The 20,011-nt window shown below is 32.8% G+C and overlaps 1 protein-coding gene across 1 annotated transcript in view; it reads left to right on the top strand.

Annotated features, from left to right (window-relative positions):
- HELRODRAFT_68586 (hypothetical protein) overlaps positions 1–20,011 on the top strand; it is a gene marked incomplete at both ends in the record, with an annotated part of 45,996 nt that overhangs the window by 4,928 nt on the left and 21,057 nt on the right. Inside the window, 7 exons of the mRNA XM_009028933.1 lie at positions 5,125–5,205; positions 5,288–5,374; positions 7,121–7,207; positions 7,427–7,498; positions 11,364–11,511; positions 11,808–11,894; positions 11,974–12,056. Coding sequence (XP_009027181.1) covers positions 5,125–5,205; positions 5,288–5,374; positions 7,121–7,207; positions 7,427–7,498; positions 11,364–11,511; positions 11,808–11,894; positions 11,974–12,056 — 645 coding nt within the window. The remainder of the gene's footprint in view (positions 1–5,124; positions 5,206–5,287; positions 5,375–7,120; positions 7,208–7,426; positions 7,499–11,363; positions 11,512–11,807; positions 11,895–11,973; positions 12,057–20,011) is intronic.

Raw genomic sequence — 20,011 nt, 5'->3', positions numbered from 1 at the left:
GAATAGGTTGGGTTCCAGGGTACACCACTAGAACTGATACAGGACTTGAAAATTTATTTGAATTTTTACAAGCTGTTAGCGTTCAAACATGAAGCCTAACAGCTAGGATAAAAGATCTTAAGATAGTCCGTAAGACTTTATTTTGCCAACTAGCTTAAGGTGTTTAAATAAGTTAAACACCCTAAGCTGTCGAAAGTTTTAGTATTCGTATACATTTACATCACAAGTCGAACAAGATATTCTGGAATGAGTTGTCGACGTAGACTCCACCTGATTGCTTCACGGGGAACTCGATCAAATGCTTTTTCAAGGTCTACAAAAATGTGTATTAGTTGTTGATGCTTTGCGAGGTACTTCTCTTGCAGTTGCCGAAGGATGTGAATTGCATCAATTGTTGATTTCCCTGCTATGATCGTGATGCACGACGTTAATCTCTCAATGATTTATTCGACAATTTTCAGGGAGTGTTCTAACAGATGTATACCCCGATATTATGAACAATTCAATGGATCACCTTTGCCTTTGTATAGCGGAACTGTCATGCTACAGTTCCATTCAGTCGGCGTTGAGCAATTTCTCCACACTTCACGGCAAAGTTGTAGTAACGTTTGGATACCTGCAGTACCAGATTCTTTGATAATGTCATTTGTGAGTCCAGAGGGCTCTACTGTCTTTCCATCTTTCATAGCTTTCAGAGCTTCTGTAAGCTCCTCTACAGTGATGTCTGTAATAGGACCTTCGATGGGTGGAGCGTCAAAGTTGACATTGATGGGATTTGTTTCGTTTAACAGACGGTTGAAGTATTCTCTCTATTGTAGCTTGATCTCGTCTTGTTCAAGAACCATCTTATTGTTGTCGTTTTTGATACATGAGGCTCCAACTATGTCTTTTTTCGTACACTTTGCTTGTTTTGCTATACGATACAGATATTTTATTTGTTCACCTTTGCTTTTAGTGAGCCACTCTCTGCACTGATCTGTCCGAGCCAGTGCGACTTGACGTCTTGCATAGTTGTTCTTCTCTCGGAAAATTTTATGGTCATCAACAGACTTTGATTTTTGCCATTGCTATCTTTTCAGCTATTGCATTTTTACACTGTCATTCCACCACCAAGTGTCCCGTTCATGCTGACGTTTTGTACTAGTTTTCCCACAAACTGTAGTTGCAGCGTTTATCGAAACGGTTTTGTATGAACTCCAATCTGTACTGGCTTGCGATTGGTGGTCTAACTGTGTGGCGACAATCTGTTGAAATTTTTCTCGATGAACATTGCTTTTCAGTTTCCACGTTTTTATTCTCCGAGGCATTTGTTTAGACAACCAGGTCTGCCACTAGGAGTCTATGTTGGGCGACACATGATTCGCCAGGTATAACTTTGACATTTTTGAACAGCCTTCGGTGTTGTCGCTTGACAGCTAAGAATTCAATTTGTTTAAACTTGAATAATTTAAACTTACTTGTTTAAATAGTTTTTTTTAAACTTACTTGTTTAAATAGTTTTTCCTACATTGAAATATATATATATCAGCTTAGATGGATCTGTTTATATCCTAAACGGTTGGAAACATAGATGCATTTGACATCGGCGTTGGAGTTCACCAAGGCTCGATTCTCAGTCTACTGTTATTTATAACTGATGGAAGAAATCACAAAACGATAGGCGCCGGTGACATTAGGAATCTAATATATTGCTGATGATATCGTTTTAACAGCCAAGTCTGAGCAGAATGAAGCACAGATGTTTGAAGATTGGAACACCAGACTCGCCGATCATGGATTCAAAGTCAACATCAGCAAAACCAAAGCGATGAACACTGGTGAACCTATCTAATCTACAGCTACTGGACGATGGCCCTGTTCAGTTTGTAAAGCTGGTGTTGATAACAATTCAATCAAGTGTCAGCAGTGTAACCAGTGGTGTCACAAACGTTATTCAAAAATAATTGGTACTTTATCTAAAGTGTCCACTTTTGTTTGTCCTGCTTGCATCAATCCACAACAACAAATTCAAAATACAAATATTTTTGAAGCCTTTAAGAGTTACATCGTTTCAATATCTAGAAGATGTTCTGGATTGTACTGGAACAGCTGAAGCAGCCTGGAATAAATGGCATCTCCTTGAAATATTAATGCGGCATGACATCCCACTACCACTACGATCAAGACTTTATAAATCAGTGATACGTCCGGTGTTGTTATATGGTGCAGAGACATGGCCAATGACAACCAAACCGGAACAACAACATCAACGAACCGACATGAAAATGCTCCGATGGATGCAACAAATTAGTCTGAAGGAAATCTACCGAAATCCTTCGTTGTGCTGGTTTAGATGATATACTGGACGAATGCCGGCATCATCGTCTGCTGTGGGGTAGGTCATTAGTCTGAAGGACCACATAAAATCTACCAAAATCCTTGCGTCGTGCTGGTTTAGATGATATAAAGGACGAATGCCAGCAACACCGTCGGCGGTGGTTTGGTCATGTCAAACGAAGTGGAAACAGTGCCATAACTTCTCTTGCAGATGAAGTACCTGGCACACGTCCCAAAGGTCTCAAAGTCCTGATCGCAAACAATCGAGCAAGACATGAAAGCTCTAAATTTAAATGAAATGGATACAACTGATCATCTGATTAGGCGCAAAAAATTGATTGCAAAGAAAACAACGTCCTACCTCGGGAGAACTGGGTCTCCGGACGCTATGAATGATCTTCGTGACTTTCTATCATTCTATTATTTCTCTTTCATCCAAGGAAGAACTATTTTTCCATTTCCTCCAGTAGTGAAATATACTTTATATTTATGACGAGTTTTGGGGATGTAAGTTAACATAACATTATGTTAATCAATCAATTAATTAAGATAAATTGCTCAAAAATTTCCCAACACGTTTTAACGTTGAAGCAGTCTTGAAAAATGTAATCCCAGTTTATTGGCCTCAAGCATTCGTTCCTAGTAATAAAATCGGCTTTGTCGAAATTGTCGAAAAACATCATGGTTAATATCTTTGCTTGATGAGTTAGTCAGTAAATTGTGGTCATTGGTAACGAACGGACAGGAAACTTCTAATTGAGGTCATTTTTTTCCACAGTCGCTAACGCCATACGAATATGTATCTGTTATTTTTTTCCACATTCGCTAAAGCCATACGAATATGTATCTGTTATTATTAATATTTAACTGAACGAAAGCACTAGCCATTGTTAGAATTGTTGTTGACAATTCTATGCCGGCGTCTCTTCTGTCTAATGAAAAAAGTTTGTTCAGCCTCTTATTGACTTTTTTTTGTCAAGACATTTCAACAAATTTTCGTTAGATTTGTCCAAAAATTTGTCCAAAAATGGAAACTTTTTTTGCTATGACGAAGAACTAGTTGGAATTAAAGCTCTTAAGCTACTAAATTAAATTATGAAGTTTGAACAAAAATAACTGTTAAAACCGTCACAAGAGGGGCTATTGTTGTTACAAACCCACCAAGTTCGAGAGGCAATGCTCTACATTCTGACAGCAAAATGTCTTGTATATGTTAGAGGCGTCGATAAGACAGATATACAAAGACGAGCGTTTATATTGAAAAAGCGATATTGAATGGTGTCGAGAGCGATATTTGACTGCGTTGAAAGTGATATTTTGTGTAATTTACAATATTGAATTGGAATTCTAAAGACATAGTTTTTGAACGTTATTTATAACATTGATTGTCATTTTGTATTAGCTATCGTGACCATTGATTTGATAAATAAAAAGATAATTTTAAAGTTATATTTTCTTTTTCCATTGGGATTAAACGAACTCGTCGTCTACCGGTGTCAGAAGTTGGATTTATGCATATGTACATGAAAATAAGTGAGCAGAGGTGCCTATTTCAATGACTGAGTTCGAATACCATGCCTATCATATGCAGTGTGTATTATGGGTTGTTTTCACGCGTATTCATGTACGCCGTGTGTTTTTTCATTGATATCTAAAAAGTGAGAATGACCTTTTAAACTTGAAACAAGACAATGAACAAGATATCGTCGTTACACGGTTAATAAACAAATTGTTTAACATAGGCTTTACAGTTCTAACTGAATTAAGTAGTTATCAAATTTGGCTTATGATTGATTCACTGGTATGCATGATATCAGATGTTTCAAAAATGAAACATGTTTCTGCTTTCAAATATATAATCCATTTTTTTTCTATCGCGTGAGTTTTTTCATAATTCCAAAAAATTTGGTTAAAACAACAAATAATTAACATACATTACTTAATCTAGATAACGTCTAATATTTCAATGGTATGTGTGAATGTATCTGTGTATATATTCATTACTCACATGGACAATGCAGTATACACACAGACACACACACACATATGTGCATGAAATTGCTTATACCATCAAAACCTTTAAAATAAATTCATTATTTAATATTGAAATTTATATTCATATTAATTCATTTGATTTAACCTGGCTACTTGTTCGAGTTCCAGAAGATGTTTGAGTTCTTCAAATTCATTTTGTTATATTTGTTGAAGATCACGCTTCAGAAGCAATGGATTTGTGAAAAAAATTCATCATGCATATTCAACGAATTTAAATTTAACCGGAACGCATTTCTACTTGGAATTAATTGAAAAGTTTAAATTTGAAAAATAGTTCAAAATTTATAAGCTTTTTTGGATCACGTATTAGCCATGTTTGTAATCATTTGATTTGGCTAATGTTGGATTTGGCTGAATCAAAAATCACCAAAATGTTTATTGTCCTCGTAGTTGTATCGCTTGGGGTGCATTTTTTAATCAGCTTTTAGTTTCTCCGAGGTTAAATTTAGTAGTCTTTCAATTTTTTCACGCTTTTTTGTTTACCTTATTTTGCAACCTGAAATAAATCGTTTTAAAAAGGGTTAATTAATCGTTGCGGAGACGAAAGAAACACTAAAAATTTGAAGAAACTTTTTGCAGACAATATTTATTCATCCCTATGAATGCTTGGACAATCTTTGTTTAGATGTAACCATTTTTTATTGATTGATTTGAATTTTGTTTTTGTTGAAAGAAAAAAAATTAATTTAGTTGAGGTTTTATGTTTTTATTTTAGAATTGCGATTTTTGATATTGATATTTTTGTTTTAACAGATGAATGACGGTCCGTTATGTCGATGTAAAGAAAAAACAAAACTTCACGGTATTCGACACGACATTTATCCTGGAGAACAGGTACCTTTTCCTTAAGTTACTGGTTTTGTTTATTCAAAACAAGCAATTTATCAGTTTCATAGAATAAATTTATTGCTTATAGAATATAAAAAAGTGTCAACCTCACTCAAACAATAATGGAGATCTCTACCACTACAAAATCTCAATGTCTCCTCACACAAATTTTTTGGTTTGTTTGTCAGGTTTATTTAATTAATATTTATTGTCGTTTTTGTTATAATACTTTTTCCACGTTTCAAACAATTTGTTCAACACAAAAGCATTTGCGGCTGGATAAAAAGTTTATCTATAAAATTAAAAAAACTAGAATCTGTTATTTGAACATGAACACACCAGTTTCTGATCTGACAAAAGCGTTGTGACAAATTAAATTTATTATAATGGTAATGTTATTACATTTTCATTTTTACAATGGCATTTTTATGACGTTTTTGTTAATATATATAAAAAAATGAAATTTTATGATATTTTAACGGAACAAAATTTTGTTAATGAAAAAATATTTTGTTTTAAAAAAAAGCTACCAAATTTTTTCAAGAATTTGACGACCATCGACCTCCACAAAACTTTTGATTCAACAAGGGACACCTGGACTTCCCAAATATAATTAGTTGTTGCCCGCTGTTTCTTCTCCATGCAATCTTTCAAGAAGTTGTTGGATTTTCCAATCCTTCCCTGCCACCGTCTGATTATTTGCTGGAATTTCATTTTTTCATAACCGGATTGTTTTAATATATTCTCGTTGGAAGTATGAGAGGTCCAACCAACTAATTTTCATAATTCTCAAATACCACATCTCATCAACAATCTTTTTTTTCTATTTTTATAGAAATTGTCCCGGACACGGAGTGATGAATGAACAAAGGAAAATGTTAACATTCTAACAGTTTTAAAATTGTTGATATCCTATTTTTACTTTTTGTGAGAATGTTTTTTATTTTTTAATATGCATCTTTTGCCATAGCTATCCTTCTTTTGATATCCATATCACATTTACAACCTGAGGTAATCATACTTCCTTGATAATTGAAGCTGTTTGTTTCACTTGTTTACCATAAAATATTTTGGAGCAGATTGAGACGTTTTTGCTTTTACCAAGCCTTTTCTTTTACTTTCAAAAAATATTTCTCCATTGATTTCGCTGTGTCATCAGCCCGTTGTTTATATTCACGCCTCCAGTGAATATTCTATGTAGATCTACCTTTCACATAAAGATACAGATCACAGTTTTTTTAGGCAATGCAATAAATATCAGGTTTTTTAGGCAATGCAATAAATATCGGCATGGATAGATCTTCAGATATATCGCCGCCGATATATATCTCATTCAAAATTTTTGTCACTTTTTCAATGCCAAATTCTTCAAAGCATTTAATTTTTTCAACAACTATTTCATATGTGCCTGGTGATTAATTTGGAAAGAGCGGCACGAACTTTAGATCTTATAATCTTTGGTCGTTTTACGTCCTTTGTAATAGGAGGCTTTTTACCACGAATAAGTTCCATACGTTTGTTTTTTAAAAAAGTTTATTTAAAATTAAAAATTTTTCAATGAAATTTCACACTGTAATTTTAAGATATAAATATTCATCTAAATACACAATCAAATTTAGAATAATACGCCAAATGAAAATATTATGATTGTTATTATGTGCTAGTTTCAACGTGTAGTCTATAACCTTAATTTTTGTTTAAAATTTTTGTTAAAATTTAAAAACCATTAGTTTAATATACACAAATATTTATCTTCTAAATTGGATTTTGAAAAAATTTTCAACACAAACTGATAGAAATGAAAATTTTTGATTTTGACGCAAATATTTAGACTAAAGAAAAATAAAAAATAATTTTTAAGAAAATTTTTTTCAGAGTTTTATTGTTTTTAATGGTAATAAATTAATAAAATATTCATAAGACTCGCAACCCATCAGTCATCAATTATGATAGTCACGAATATATTTTTGAGGGATTTTCTCTGTTCTCCCACTACAAAATCTCAAAGGTTTTTATACTCCCTTATCTAGAAAAAAATTTAACTGAAGTTTATACGTATTTAATAGTTAAATTTTGAGAATTTTCAACATTATGATTTATAAGCAAAAAGAAATATTACCCTGATGTCTATTTTTATTTTTTATTAGTTTTTGTTCTCTCGTGTATCGTTCGTAAAAATTTTGTTAAATATATACTATTTTGAAAAAAAATTAATTTATGTTATTAGGTGCCCACATGTAAAGTCATTCGATTCAATATTGAATATACAATTCATTGGTTTGAAGAAGATATGATTGAAGTATTTAATTTTTTTTTTATAAAGAACATCATAAAAAACTTAATGTAATCATGCAATGTGTTGTATTTTTTGCAATTGCATAATCTCACAAATGATATTTTATGATGAGAATGTTATAAATTTTGATCACTATTAAATTGTTCTTTTGCCATTGCTATAACCTATAACCTTCGATGGTCGTCACAACAGGTACTAGTGATGTAACTTCAAGGATGCCTACTTTCGACTCCAGTGTAATTTGCACTATTGTCAAATTATCTATATTCTTTAGGTTCAAGATTTTTGGTAGATTTTTGAACTGAAACTTGTTTAAACGTTTATTGGAATTAGTGCTGTTTTTATCATATTACTGACTGACATATTTATTGCTACGATGTTGTTTTTAGTTATACAGAAATGTTCATCAATTTGTTGCATGAGCTAATGTCACTCGCTTTTCTTTTCTCCTATCATCAATTTTTTATAAATTTTTTTTAATAAAATTTTTTAATAAAACAAATGTAAAAATCATTACGTTCACCGTGATGAAATGTCTCTTACATGTAGGAATAAGTGACTGTTAGGTGTTAAGTACCTAACACATTCCAAACACATTTTCACCTGCTTCGAAATCATACTTGCACGCCGATTTTTATCATAAAATTTCTTAAAAATTTATTTTTATATTTATATATTTTTAAAAAATTATTTTAAATCATTCTTTTTGTCTGGTTCCCTTAGTAATAATTTATTGATTTCTTAGTTTATTTTAGAATTTCCTTCTCTATCATATGAGGTTTACAGGGTTTGCCATGTACATGATAAAAAATAAAGGGACAAAAACCGTGCTCGCACGTTTATTTAGAAAAAAACCTGCAGCTTTCATAACGTTGACATCCTTGAAGTTACAACACTAGGGTCAGTGGTGACGACTGTCGAAGCTTATAGCAAAGGCTAAAGAACAAATTAATAGTGATAAAAATTTATTACATTCTCAACATAAAATAGCAATTGTAAATTTTACAGGGTTTTTGAAATACTCATGCTTATAATGTAATAATGTAATAAAAAAATATAAAAGCATAATTTTAATAGTATTTATAGTTTTATAAACGTTACTACAACTTTGGCGTAAAATCTGGAGAAATTGCTCAATGCCGACTGAATGGAACTATATCATGACAGTTCCGCTATACAAAGGCAAAGGTGATCCATTGAACTGTTCATCATATCGGAGTATACGTCTGTTAGAACACTCCCTGAAAATTATCGAGAAAATCATTGAGAGAAGATTAACGTCGTGCATCACAATCGGAAAATATCAATTTGGTTTCCTAGCGTGGAAATCAACAATTGATGCAATTCACATCCTTCGGCAACTGCAAGAGAAGTACCTCGCAAAGCATCAACAACTATTACACATTTTTGTAGACCTTGAAAAAGCATTTGATCGAGTTCCCCGTGAAGCAATCAAGTGGAGTCTACGTCGACAACTCATTCCAGAATATCTTGTTTGACTTGTGATGGAAATGTCTTAGTATTCGTATACGAATACTAAGACTCTTGTCAGCACAACGGTTGGAAACACAGATGCATTTGACATCGGCGTTGGAGTTCACCAAGGCTCGATTCTCATCAGTCCACTGTTATTTATAACTGTGATGGAAGAAATCACAAAACCGATATGCACTGGTGACATTTGGAATTTAATATATGCTGATGATATCGTTTTAACAGCCACGTCTGAGCAGAATGCAGCACAGATGTTTGAAGATTGGAACACCAGACTCGCCGATCATGGATTCGAAGTCATCATCATCAAAGCAATGAACACTGGTTAACCCTGGACGATGGCCCTGTTCAATTTGTAAAGCTGGTGTTGGTAACAATTCAATTAAGTGTCAGCAGTGTAACCAATGATGTCATAAATGTTGTTCAAAAATAATTGGTCCAATTTTGTTTGTCCTGCTTGCATCAATCCTCAACAACAAATTCGAAATAGCACTGTTTTTGAAGCCATTAGGGTAGAGAAAGTCACATCGTTTCAATATCTAGGGATGTTCTGGATTGTACTGGAACAGCTGAAGCTGCCGTTCGAGCACGCATACGTGCAGCCTGGAATAAATGGCATCTCCTTGCCTCTATATTGATGCGGTGTGACATCCCACTACCATTACGATCAAGACTTTATCTGTGATACGTCCGGTGTTGTTATATGGTGCAGAAACGTGGCCAATGACAGCCAAACTGGAACAACAACTTCAACGAACCGACATGAAAATGCTCCGATGGATGCAACGAATTATTCTGAAGGACCACATCAAATCTACCGAAATCTTGCGTCGTGATATAAAGGACGAATGCCGGCAACATCGTCTGCGGTGGTTTGGTCATGTCAAACGAAGTGGAAACAGTGCCATAACTTCTCTTGCAGATGTTGAAGTACCTGGCACACGTCCCAAAGGCCGTCCAAAGAAGTCCTGGTCGCAATCGAGCAAGACATGAAAGCTCTATATTTAAATGAAATGGATACAACTGATCGTCTAATTTGGCGCAAAAAGTTGATGGCAAAGAGAACAACGTCCTACCTCGGGAAACGGGTCTCTGGACGGAAAACGAAGATGGATTGATTGATTGATATAGTTTTAGATAATAATGTAACGTAAGGTAACAAAAAATATAAAAGCATTGAATTTTAATAGCTCAGATGGCAGAAGTCTGTAAGTATCTCAGTATGCCGCCAGAAAATAAAAATGATTCGACAAGGATTTTTTAAATATTTAATAAATATGAAAATTAAAAAACCTAGAATTCCATTTCCATTTGTGAGACCAATTTTGAAAATTTTTTCACATATTGGTAATGTTGACAGCATGGAATAGTTTTATTTGCTAACACTTCACACAAATGCTGCTTTTGACTCAGTGAATTACAAGATTTTTTTGAAACGATCACGCATGTCGAAAACATTGTCAACGTTATGAAAGCTGCAGGTTTTTTTCTTAATAAACCTGCGAGCACGGTTTTTGGCAAATTTTAACGAAATCGTCGAAGTCGCCAGCTTTTATAAGTTACAAATACTGACCATAGTTAACTCTATGGATTGCGAGTGGTTTCTACCATCAGGTTTTTACAGTTTTTTCATGTACACTAATTACAATAGAACATTGGATTTTGACCCTCAATTTCGACAAACACTTCAAAATTCCAAAAACAAATTTTAGTAATACTGGGTTCTGTTCTCTCCTAGGAAAACTACATAAATTAACTTTTCGGGCAATGTTTTTGCTAACTGGGCCTAATAAATACAATCAAGAGGAACACACAGTTTTATTTGTAATTTTATTGTATGTAGATTTTACTTTATGTAGATGGTTATTTTTAGTCTTTTAAACACATTGGTTGGATTGATTCAAATTAGTCTCAACTTACATTGGCTCAGCATGCCAGAAAACGTTGTCTTAAGTCTGTCATTGTAAGCAATAGTCTAGCCAATGAAGCTAATTGTCTTGTTTTTAATTTTGTGCTTCCACAATTTAAATCTTGCTTTTGAAAAAAAAGGTTTTTGTTTCTTTACTCAAATCTAAAACTTGCTTCCTGCAGATCTAAAAAAAATTTCGGTAAAAAAATTTTGTATGAAAGATATATAAAATCTTTCAAAGATATATAAAATCTTTTATTCAACATTCCGCTGCAAGTAGAAATTTATTCAAAAGAAGCGCTATACAAACCACGATTCTATTACTTCATGCTATTTGTTTTCACATTAACACTAAACCTTGTTTTTATACGTTTGGTCACGTTTTTCGGTTCTAAAAAATTTATTTATAAATTGTGATTTGCTTTAATTGTGACTATTTTTTTTATTAATTTTGTTAACAAACAGAATTTTGATGTCAAAAGTTTAGATCTTTTCAGTGATTTCTTATACGGAGAGATATTGGAATTAATTGATTTAGATTGGTTAAACAAAAACTATGAATCCTCTTGCAGATGTTTTCATTTAATGCCAAGATTCTCCAGAGAGCTCCCGGGTATTGATTTATATTATTTTCTTTGTCTTTTCTATTTTTTCATTTTATTTACAATGTGTATTTTATTTTATTGTTAATTTCATTTTAATTTTATTGCCAATTTGTGTTCAGTTTATTTTTTTAATATATTCGGAATGTTGGCGAATTTTTAATTCAAATTAATGTTCTTTTTCTAAAATTTATTAAATTCATTTCGTGGTTTTTATTGTTATCCTTATCATAGGAAAATTAGCCAAAAGCAATTGTTTAAAATAGTTATTAATTACTCATATGTATTTTTAAATTGAAAATTTTAGACAATGGCAAAGAAATTTTGTCTATGAACGAAGTTTTGACTTTTTTGTTAAAAAGTAACAAACCTTTGGTTGATGATATTCAAATTGGTTAGTTTTTATACAATTTTGGTTAACCATTTTTCCACAAATTATTTTTACGTTATGTTATTGATTTAATGCATTTTAGGAGAAATGTTGTCTACAACCGATCAAGAATGGCAAGATTTTGTCGATGAAGTGCGAGGAATGATTGTCACGTATCCTGGAATGGTTTGTCTGTTTGCCTAATTTACCTAAAACATATTTGAAATACTTTAATCTGTTTTAGTATTTAAATTTGATAGCTGTAAATGAAACATTTTTTATTTAACAGTTTCACTTATTTTGTCTAAAGTTTACTTATGTTTTTTCAAACTTTTCAATATAAGCATTGAAAAAGTTTTCTATTAATGGTTAAGCTATAGTTTTTCTCGAGTTCTCGCCATATTTCATTCTAACGGCATTCCTGTTTCTGAAGTAACCTATGCGATATATTTTATACGTTTCCTTAAAGTACAAATATGAAAACTATTTGACCGAACCGTTTTTGTTTTTTAAATTTATGGTTATCCAACTCAAATATTATCACTATTCATGGAATTAAAGTAAATTAGATAATGAAAATTTTTAATCTAGTTACATTCAAGATCTTTAATGCTAAAATTGGATCTGATTAATAAACATGGATACATTTGATATAGACCAATAGTGGAGCAAAGCTTTCAGGCTGAAATACTTAAACTTGGATGCCTCCAATATCAAAGCAATAATACTTTTTCAATTTCATCCAGTATGCAGAACCAAGCTACATTTACATCGTTTCTGACAATGAACGGTGAAAACATTGTACGCAATATTTCAACAAAAAAATATTTATTAAATAACTAATTTAACAATTATTCTTAATCACCATTATTATTAATAAATTATTAATAAATCTCTACGTCAAAATTAGCAAAACTTAACAATTCAACTAATGAAATCATTTATCGAAATTCACCACAAGTTAATTAATTAACTTATTCTCTTTAATTAATTAACATATCTATTTTACATTAGATGAAAAAAAAATCATAAAAACCAATTGCTACAATAAATAAGGAAAAACAACAAATTATGCTTTTATCTAAATCTTCTAATACTATCCTTTTTTTAACAACCTCCGTTTGCACTGACGCTTCTTCCTCAACCGACGAAGTTTTAATGTCTTCACGATACCATCTTCTCGCAACTTTTTCGGATCAACCCAATCCGCGACAAGTCGTGATTTTCATTTTGCGTATTTATCCAATCTTTTTCGTCACTGTTGACATTGCTTACCGCTAGATTCAAACCATTAGCTTTTTTTTTGTCGAATCCCATTACACTGGTATGCATTTTTAAAAGTAATTTCAGATATCTCATTTATTTTAATTGTTCTGACATAATTCAAAAACACTGATTTCAAATATGTACGTGAAATATTTCTATCACGTCAAAATTTTTCACAAATTCAATTTTAACATTTTTATTTTTTACTGATTTTTAAAATTCAATCTTCACGATTATTTACAAAATAATTTGTTCAAAGTTATCATTAAACTTCAAATTAAAAAAATAAAAAACTTTCTCCCACATTCTCCCACATTTAGCTGTCAAATTCTTCTTTTTCAGCGCCATCATGTTAACATTCCTTCGCCCTTGACATATTTCGTCCGACCGCTTAGAATGGCTGCCAAATGTTAGAAGTCTTCAGAATAAACGAAATGATTTGAATTTATTTTTATCAGAATACGATCCTGACATTTTTTCAGTTATCGAAACATGGGTTTCACCAGAAAATCGTGACGAATTGTTTTTACCTACTGGTTTCAGTTTTGTTTGAAAAGATAGTGGTGGTGTGGCTTTCATAATTAATAACTCGATTCCTTTCAAAGTTGTAAAGGTACCCACAAAATATTCCCATATCAAAATAATTTCTTTTGATATTCTTTCTTCATCATCGTCATCGGTTTATCGTTTCATCTCCTACCGCAGTAGTGGTTTTGACAGGTTGACTGAGGAATATGCGAGTGATAGCGTACAATGTATCAAGGAGCTAAGCAGAGAAAATGTTAACTATCGATTTCAACCTTCCCCTCATCGATTGGACTAACGTCTCCTCACAAGACAATTTAATTTATAATTCCTTCATTGAACTTTTTAACGATTTGGGCTTTCATCAGCTGATAGACCAACCTACCGAGATCAGAACATTTTAGATTTGGTGCTCTCTGATGATAACAGGTCCTTTCGCCACAAGTGATCATAACTGCATTACTTTTCAAGTGAACTGTATCATTGGTAAACTAATAAATGACAACTCTAACAACGAAATATATTTTTACAATTTTTACGATATTTTAAATGATTTTTTTCAAAAATAGATTGGAATTATTATTTTCAATTCTGCTTTGATGCTAATGCATGTTGGAATATCTTTGAACAAATAACCAATAATGCCATATCAACTTTTGTTCCTCAAGTTCGTCGTAAAAGTCTACTACCCAAACGATCATTAAACATTATTTTCCGGAAAATGTGCAAAAATTTCGCTGTGAAAAAATTTCACGTTTAACAATTTTTTTAACCTTGCTTGAAATTCTTTGACAGGTTTGCTAGAAACTTTTTCATATCTCGTTGACAACATCTTTGTTTTTCTATTTGATATTTCGATCGTTACTTGCAGTCTTATCAACTATCACGGAAACGCTATCTGGTTTACTAACTTGCGTCCTTTCTAGGTCATTTAATTTCAAACTCAGACGTACGCTGCTTGTTTATGAACGTTAATTTCAGTCAAGCAATTTCTCCTTACTTGTTTGTCTGTTCCCCGTGCACCAATTTTTTGTTTTCTACGAAGGTACAAAAATTGTTTTCTAGACATACATCAGAATAAATTTTTCACAAAATGGAAGTTACATCTGATTAAGCTATAAGTTGATTTATACATGTATAAACTTGATTTATTCATAGCTTTTGATCTTTGTCATTAATTTAAATAATTTTATGAAAATTCTAAACAGCCATTTTCATCCAAAATTACGATTCTGTTTTTATTTCTGTTTTACAATAATTTTTTAAAATCACAAACCAATCATCTCAGATTTGTTTGCAACAACTGTTCTGCTTCATAACTCAAGTGAATCAAAATTTGTCTTTTTGAAAATTTAAATACTTTCTATTTTAAGACTATAAAAAACGTTGAACGTTTATTTGAATGCCAACAGTAATAGAAACGCTAAATTGACAACTAATAGGGGTCTCGTCTACTACTTCCACGACCAGGGTTTGAATCCTGCAGGTTCATCCGGGCAGCCGGCCAACCCAGCCATCCATCCTTTCGAGGTTGATAAATGGGGCGACCACGTAAGTTGTCGCACGATATGACCCAGCATATATGATATGCTGAGTACTCAGCATATATGATATGCTCAATGGCTCAATGGCTCAGCATATCATATATGCAAAGAAAAACCATCGACAAAGTGTTAAAAGTCCTGAAAAGAATAGGGCACAAAAAAAATAATTAAATGAAATTTATCATTTAGCACACATTCCAACGGTTATAACAATATTTTATTATATACATATATATATATATTCACTTTATATATATATATATATATATATATATAAGCTTATATATATATATATATATATATATATTTATAAGCTTGCCCTCGAATAACCTAATTTATTAATCTAAATAGAAAAATTAAATTTTAGGATCGTTTACAATAATAAAAATATAACCACGTGCTATTTGCATTTATATATAAGATAATGCCAAAGTAATGAAACATAATTTACAAGCACAGAATAGAAATGCATAGATAATTATATGAAATATATGAAATATAATTTACATCTCTCTCCCTCAAGTCACTTTTTGAGGTACATAAAGTGACAATTTATTAATGGGAAAAAAATATGATTCCTTCTTCTTTCCGCAGTCTACTTCGAAGATCGGCGGTGAAATCTTGCTAAAAATTTTAAACGGACCAACTCTTATTCTGTCCATTTTACCTCTATTAAGTTTACTTCCATTCTTGATTGCCCACTTCAAATTTTTACTCTTGACGATTTTTGTCAACCCTTTTCTTGTTTAATTCAAAATTTTGCATAGAATTTCGACCGGCTTGTATTCTATCTGCAGCTAAATTGCTTTCCGGTAAGTCATATGGAGTGATATCCCGGTTCAAATTTTGTGGAACTATGAATTGTCCGATTGTACTCTTTGGGAAATTCGTCTGCAATAACGGACAATGCCTGTTTTTCTCCACTAAGTTTACATCTTATTCTGTTTACAAGTGTTTGGTTTAGTCTTTCATTTAGTCCATTTGATTGAGGGCAATCTACGCATGTAAAAACCACTTGAATATTCATCTTGTTTGGATTCTGCTTTAGTTCTGTAGAATAAATTCCGGTGTACTGGTCGACTAAAAGTATTTTAATATTATTTTTCTTAGCAATCGGGTCACGTAACTTTATGAAATTGGTTTTTTGTAGTGGAGATCCAAGCAAACTGCACATTGGCTTTTTGTAGTGGAGATCCAAGCATATCTACTAAAATGATTTACCAAAATATGCATATATTTCTTTGGTGACCTATTACCGGCAAATCCACCAACTGTGTCAATGGACATAATTTGGAATGGTCTGTCGCGGGTTCTAGTTTTGACATTAATCCAATGATTCTATTTCTTCTAGTTTTGTTTTCTAAGCTTTAGCTAAGTTTTAAGAATGTTTACAAAATTCTTTAATTAGTTGATCAAAGTTTTTTAAATAATAAAATGGTCTAATTTTCTCTTTCAATGTTCCAGCTCCGATATGTCCATAATATTTATGTACCTTTTTTATTATTCTTAACCCAAATTTATCAGAAACAAATATCCTTGATTTGTCCTTCAATTTTTTGTACATAATACCATGGCGTTTTTCAATCTTCTTGGCACTCTTTAATTCAGTCATGTTATCATTTTGATCCTGAAGAATTTCAGATCTTTCAATTAAATTCAAATCTTGGACTGCAAACACACAAAGACACATTCAGGAACTACTAATTTATTTAATCGTCTGAAATCAATGCAAAGTCTTGTCCGACGACCATCATCTTTTTTAAAAGCAAGAGTTACTGGCGAGGCGTAAGGGGATTCCGATTCTTCAATTAAATCAGCTTCTAATAACTTCTTGACTTGGGTCTTTATTTCCTCTTCATCAACTATGGAACATTTATATGGTCTTGCTGTTACATATTCATCTCTGGTTAATTTTATTTTTTCCTTTAGACTTCACTTTACCTACATCATATTTATCTTTTGCAAACATATGTTTGTACTTGTTTATTAAATTTAAAATATCTTTTCTTCTATTTTCATCTTCAATGTGGTCTAAATTTTCACAAATTGTATTATTCATGATTTCGTTAAAATTGACTTCTGAAATTTTAATTAAATTACTTTTTTCTGCTTTTTGTAGATAAAATTGGTTGTCAGTCAGTTCATCTGATTTAGCCATGTTGTGATTGTTATTCATCTTATCTCTTTCTTTTATTTTGATGATCTTGTTTTTATTAATTCTTTGTAGAATGTTAAAATTTTCATCTTGAATTAGTTTGAACTTTTTTATTGCATCTAGACCCAGTAATAGGTCATAGGAAAAATTGTTATTTTTGACTACGTATGTATTTAAATTATCCGTTAAATTACCAACCTTAACAACTATATTTGCCAGGGCCGAATTAAAATTAAACCCACTGATGGTTTTGAAAGTACTTCTATTATTCATTAAGCCTACTTTTAAAATATTTATGATTTTCCTATTTATTAGACTTATATTTGATCCACTATCATAAACCGCTTTAACTTTTAATTTATTATCGATTATTACGTTTACTCTTATCAGTGCATTCAATTTTCCCGGGTTTTTTAGTTTAAAGATTTCTTGTCAATTTCAACTTTCATCATGTGCTTCGTCATCTGTTTGGTAGTTAGTATCATGAATATTAATTTCTCTTTTTGATCAGTAAAGAGTCTTATTTCTACATTCATTTGTTGGATGGTATCGATTTTTCCAGCCCAATTCTTCACACATAAAACATGGTTTATTTGCTGTGGTATTAATATTGTTATAAACGTGCTACCCAACGCACTAAGTTCTAGCGTATTCTAGAATGTTCTAGTGACTGGAGCATTCTAGAGTATGCTAGAATCGGACCATCTAGAAGAATCTAGAAACGACGCTTGCGAAGAGTATATAAGCACACGTCGCAAGAAGATTAGTGATATTCGTGATTAGTGAAATTCATGATTTTGTGAATAGCGATTCGGTGAATTATTTAAAGTGATATTTGATTTGTTTGTTGACGTTGTCATAGCGATAGATTTTGAACGATTTAAAAGTTAATTGTTGCGTTAGTTTGAATTTACTGGAAATAAACAATTAGTTGATTTCTTCTGTAAATAAAGTTTAATAACTAATAATAGTTGATTTCTTCTGTAAATAAAGTTTAATAACTGTTTGGAATATTTTATTCAATCGAGGATTTGAACCCGTCGCATCGTAAATCGGTTACGACAGCGAGTATTATAACATTGGTGTCAGAAGTGGGATCTTCGACCAGCGAATTACTACTCGTAGAAAAAGAACACGATTTCAAAACTGTGTGGGTTGAACGTAGTTCAACTACGAAAAGAACTACAGAAACGAAGCCTTGTCACAAGTGGCAACAAAGAAGTACTAGTAGCACGTCTGAGAGAAGCTCTCATTGACGAAGGTAAGAACCCAGACGAATTCAAGTTTGATGGTGCTGACGAAGACAATGAAATTACTTTTACAACCGCTAAAATGATGGAACTTCTGCTTAGTATGTCAACTGAAATAAAACAACAGATCAAGGAACAGTCCGAACAGATCAAAGAGCAGTCCGAACGACAGACAGGAGTTAAAACAGATCAAAGAACAGTCCGAAAAACAGTCCGAACGACAGACAGAAGAGTTAAAACAGATCAAAGAACAGTCCGAACGACAGTCCGAACGACAGACAGAAGAGTTAAAACAACAGATCAAGGAACAGTCCGAACGACAGACAGGGGAGTTAAAACAGATCAAGGACCAGCTAAAACATGTAAAATTGGAAGTGGCAGAACAGATTGAAGAACAGTCAACAAGAATAGAAATGATCGAACAGAAACTTGATCGTCAGACCGTTGAGGTAGATCACAAGATAGACAAATTGAAGCGAGAATTAGAGCAATCCAAAAAAATGGCCATGCCGTTAGATCACGCATCCGGAAGAACTTTGAAGGTACCAGCATTTGACGGAGAGATGTCCTGGAACGTTTATAAAACTCAGTTCGAAGCAGCGGCAACTAGTAACTGTGGGAACGGAAAAGAATGAGCAACAACACTGATACTGGCCCTGCGAGGTTCAGCAGCAGAGGTTCTTCAGACGATTCCGGCGGAGAACCACTTCAACTATGAAGTTCTGGTTAGCGCGTTGGATTTACGATATGGTGAAGAACACATGAAACAGATTTATCGGTCTAAGCTTAGAAACAGAACGCAACGATCTGGTGAATTCATTCAGCAGCTGGCACAAGATATCGAACGGTTGACATTGCTGTCGTATCCGACATCAGACCCCGAGCATAGAGACGAAACTGCCCTGGATACGTTTATCAAAGCCCTTCGTGATTCGGAACTCAAGCAATCCCTTCTCTTGTCAGATAAACGAAAACTCAAGGATGCCGTTGCGCACAGTCTCACTTTTGAATCGGCAAAGCAAGCATCAAAAGCATCAAGTACATGAAGAATGCTCTTTCCAGAAGGTGGTTGTGAAACGGGAACCCCAACAGCATGGTGTACCCCAATGCTGGATTTGTGGTGAAAAAGACTATCTACGTCGTGATTGTAAACTCCGCCTAAAAGATAACTACTGCCGAAATTGCGCGACAAGATGGCGCAAAAGAAGAGAAAATGATCCTGTATCACGATAATAAGAGCCAACTTTGTGGGGCAGCGGTTGGCTAGTAGAATTGACACCCCCAGTACCGTAATTAACGTTTCCAGACTACATCGAAATCGAAACGACCTATGGCTGAACGGAAAAGTTGATCAACGAGAATGTGTAATTACAGTCGATACCAGAGCAACAACAATATCAG

This window comes from Helobdella robusta (genome assembly GCF_000326865.2).
Source record: "Helobdella robusta unplaced genomic scaffold HELROscaffold_6, whole genome shotgun sequence".
Taxonomy (NCBI): domain Eukaryota; kingdom Metazoa; phylum Annelida; class Clitellata; order Rhynchobdellida; family Glossiphoniidae; genus Helobdella; species Helobdella robusta.
The sequence above is the reverse complement of the archived record's forward strand: the minus strand, read 5'-3'. Positions and strand labels throughout refer to the sequence as shown.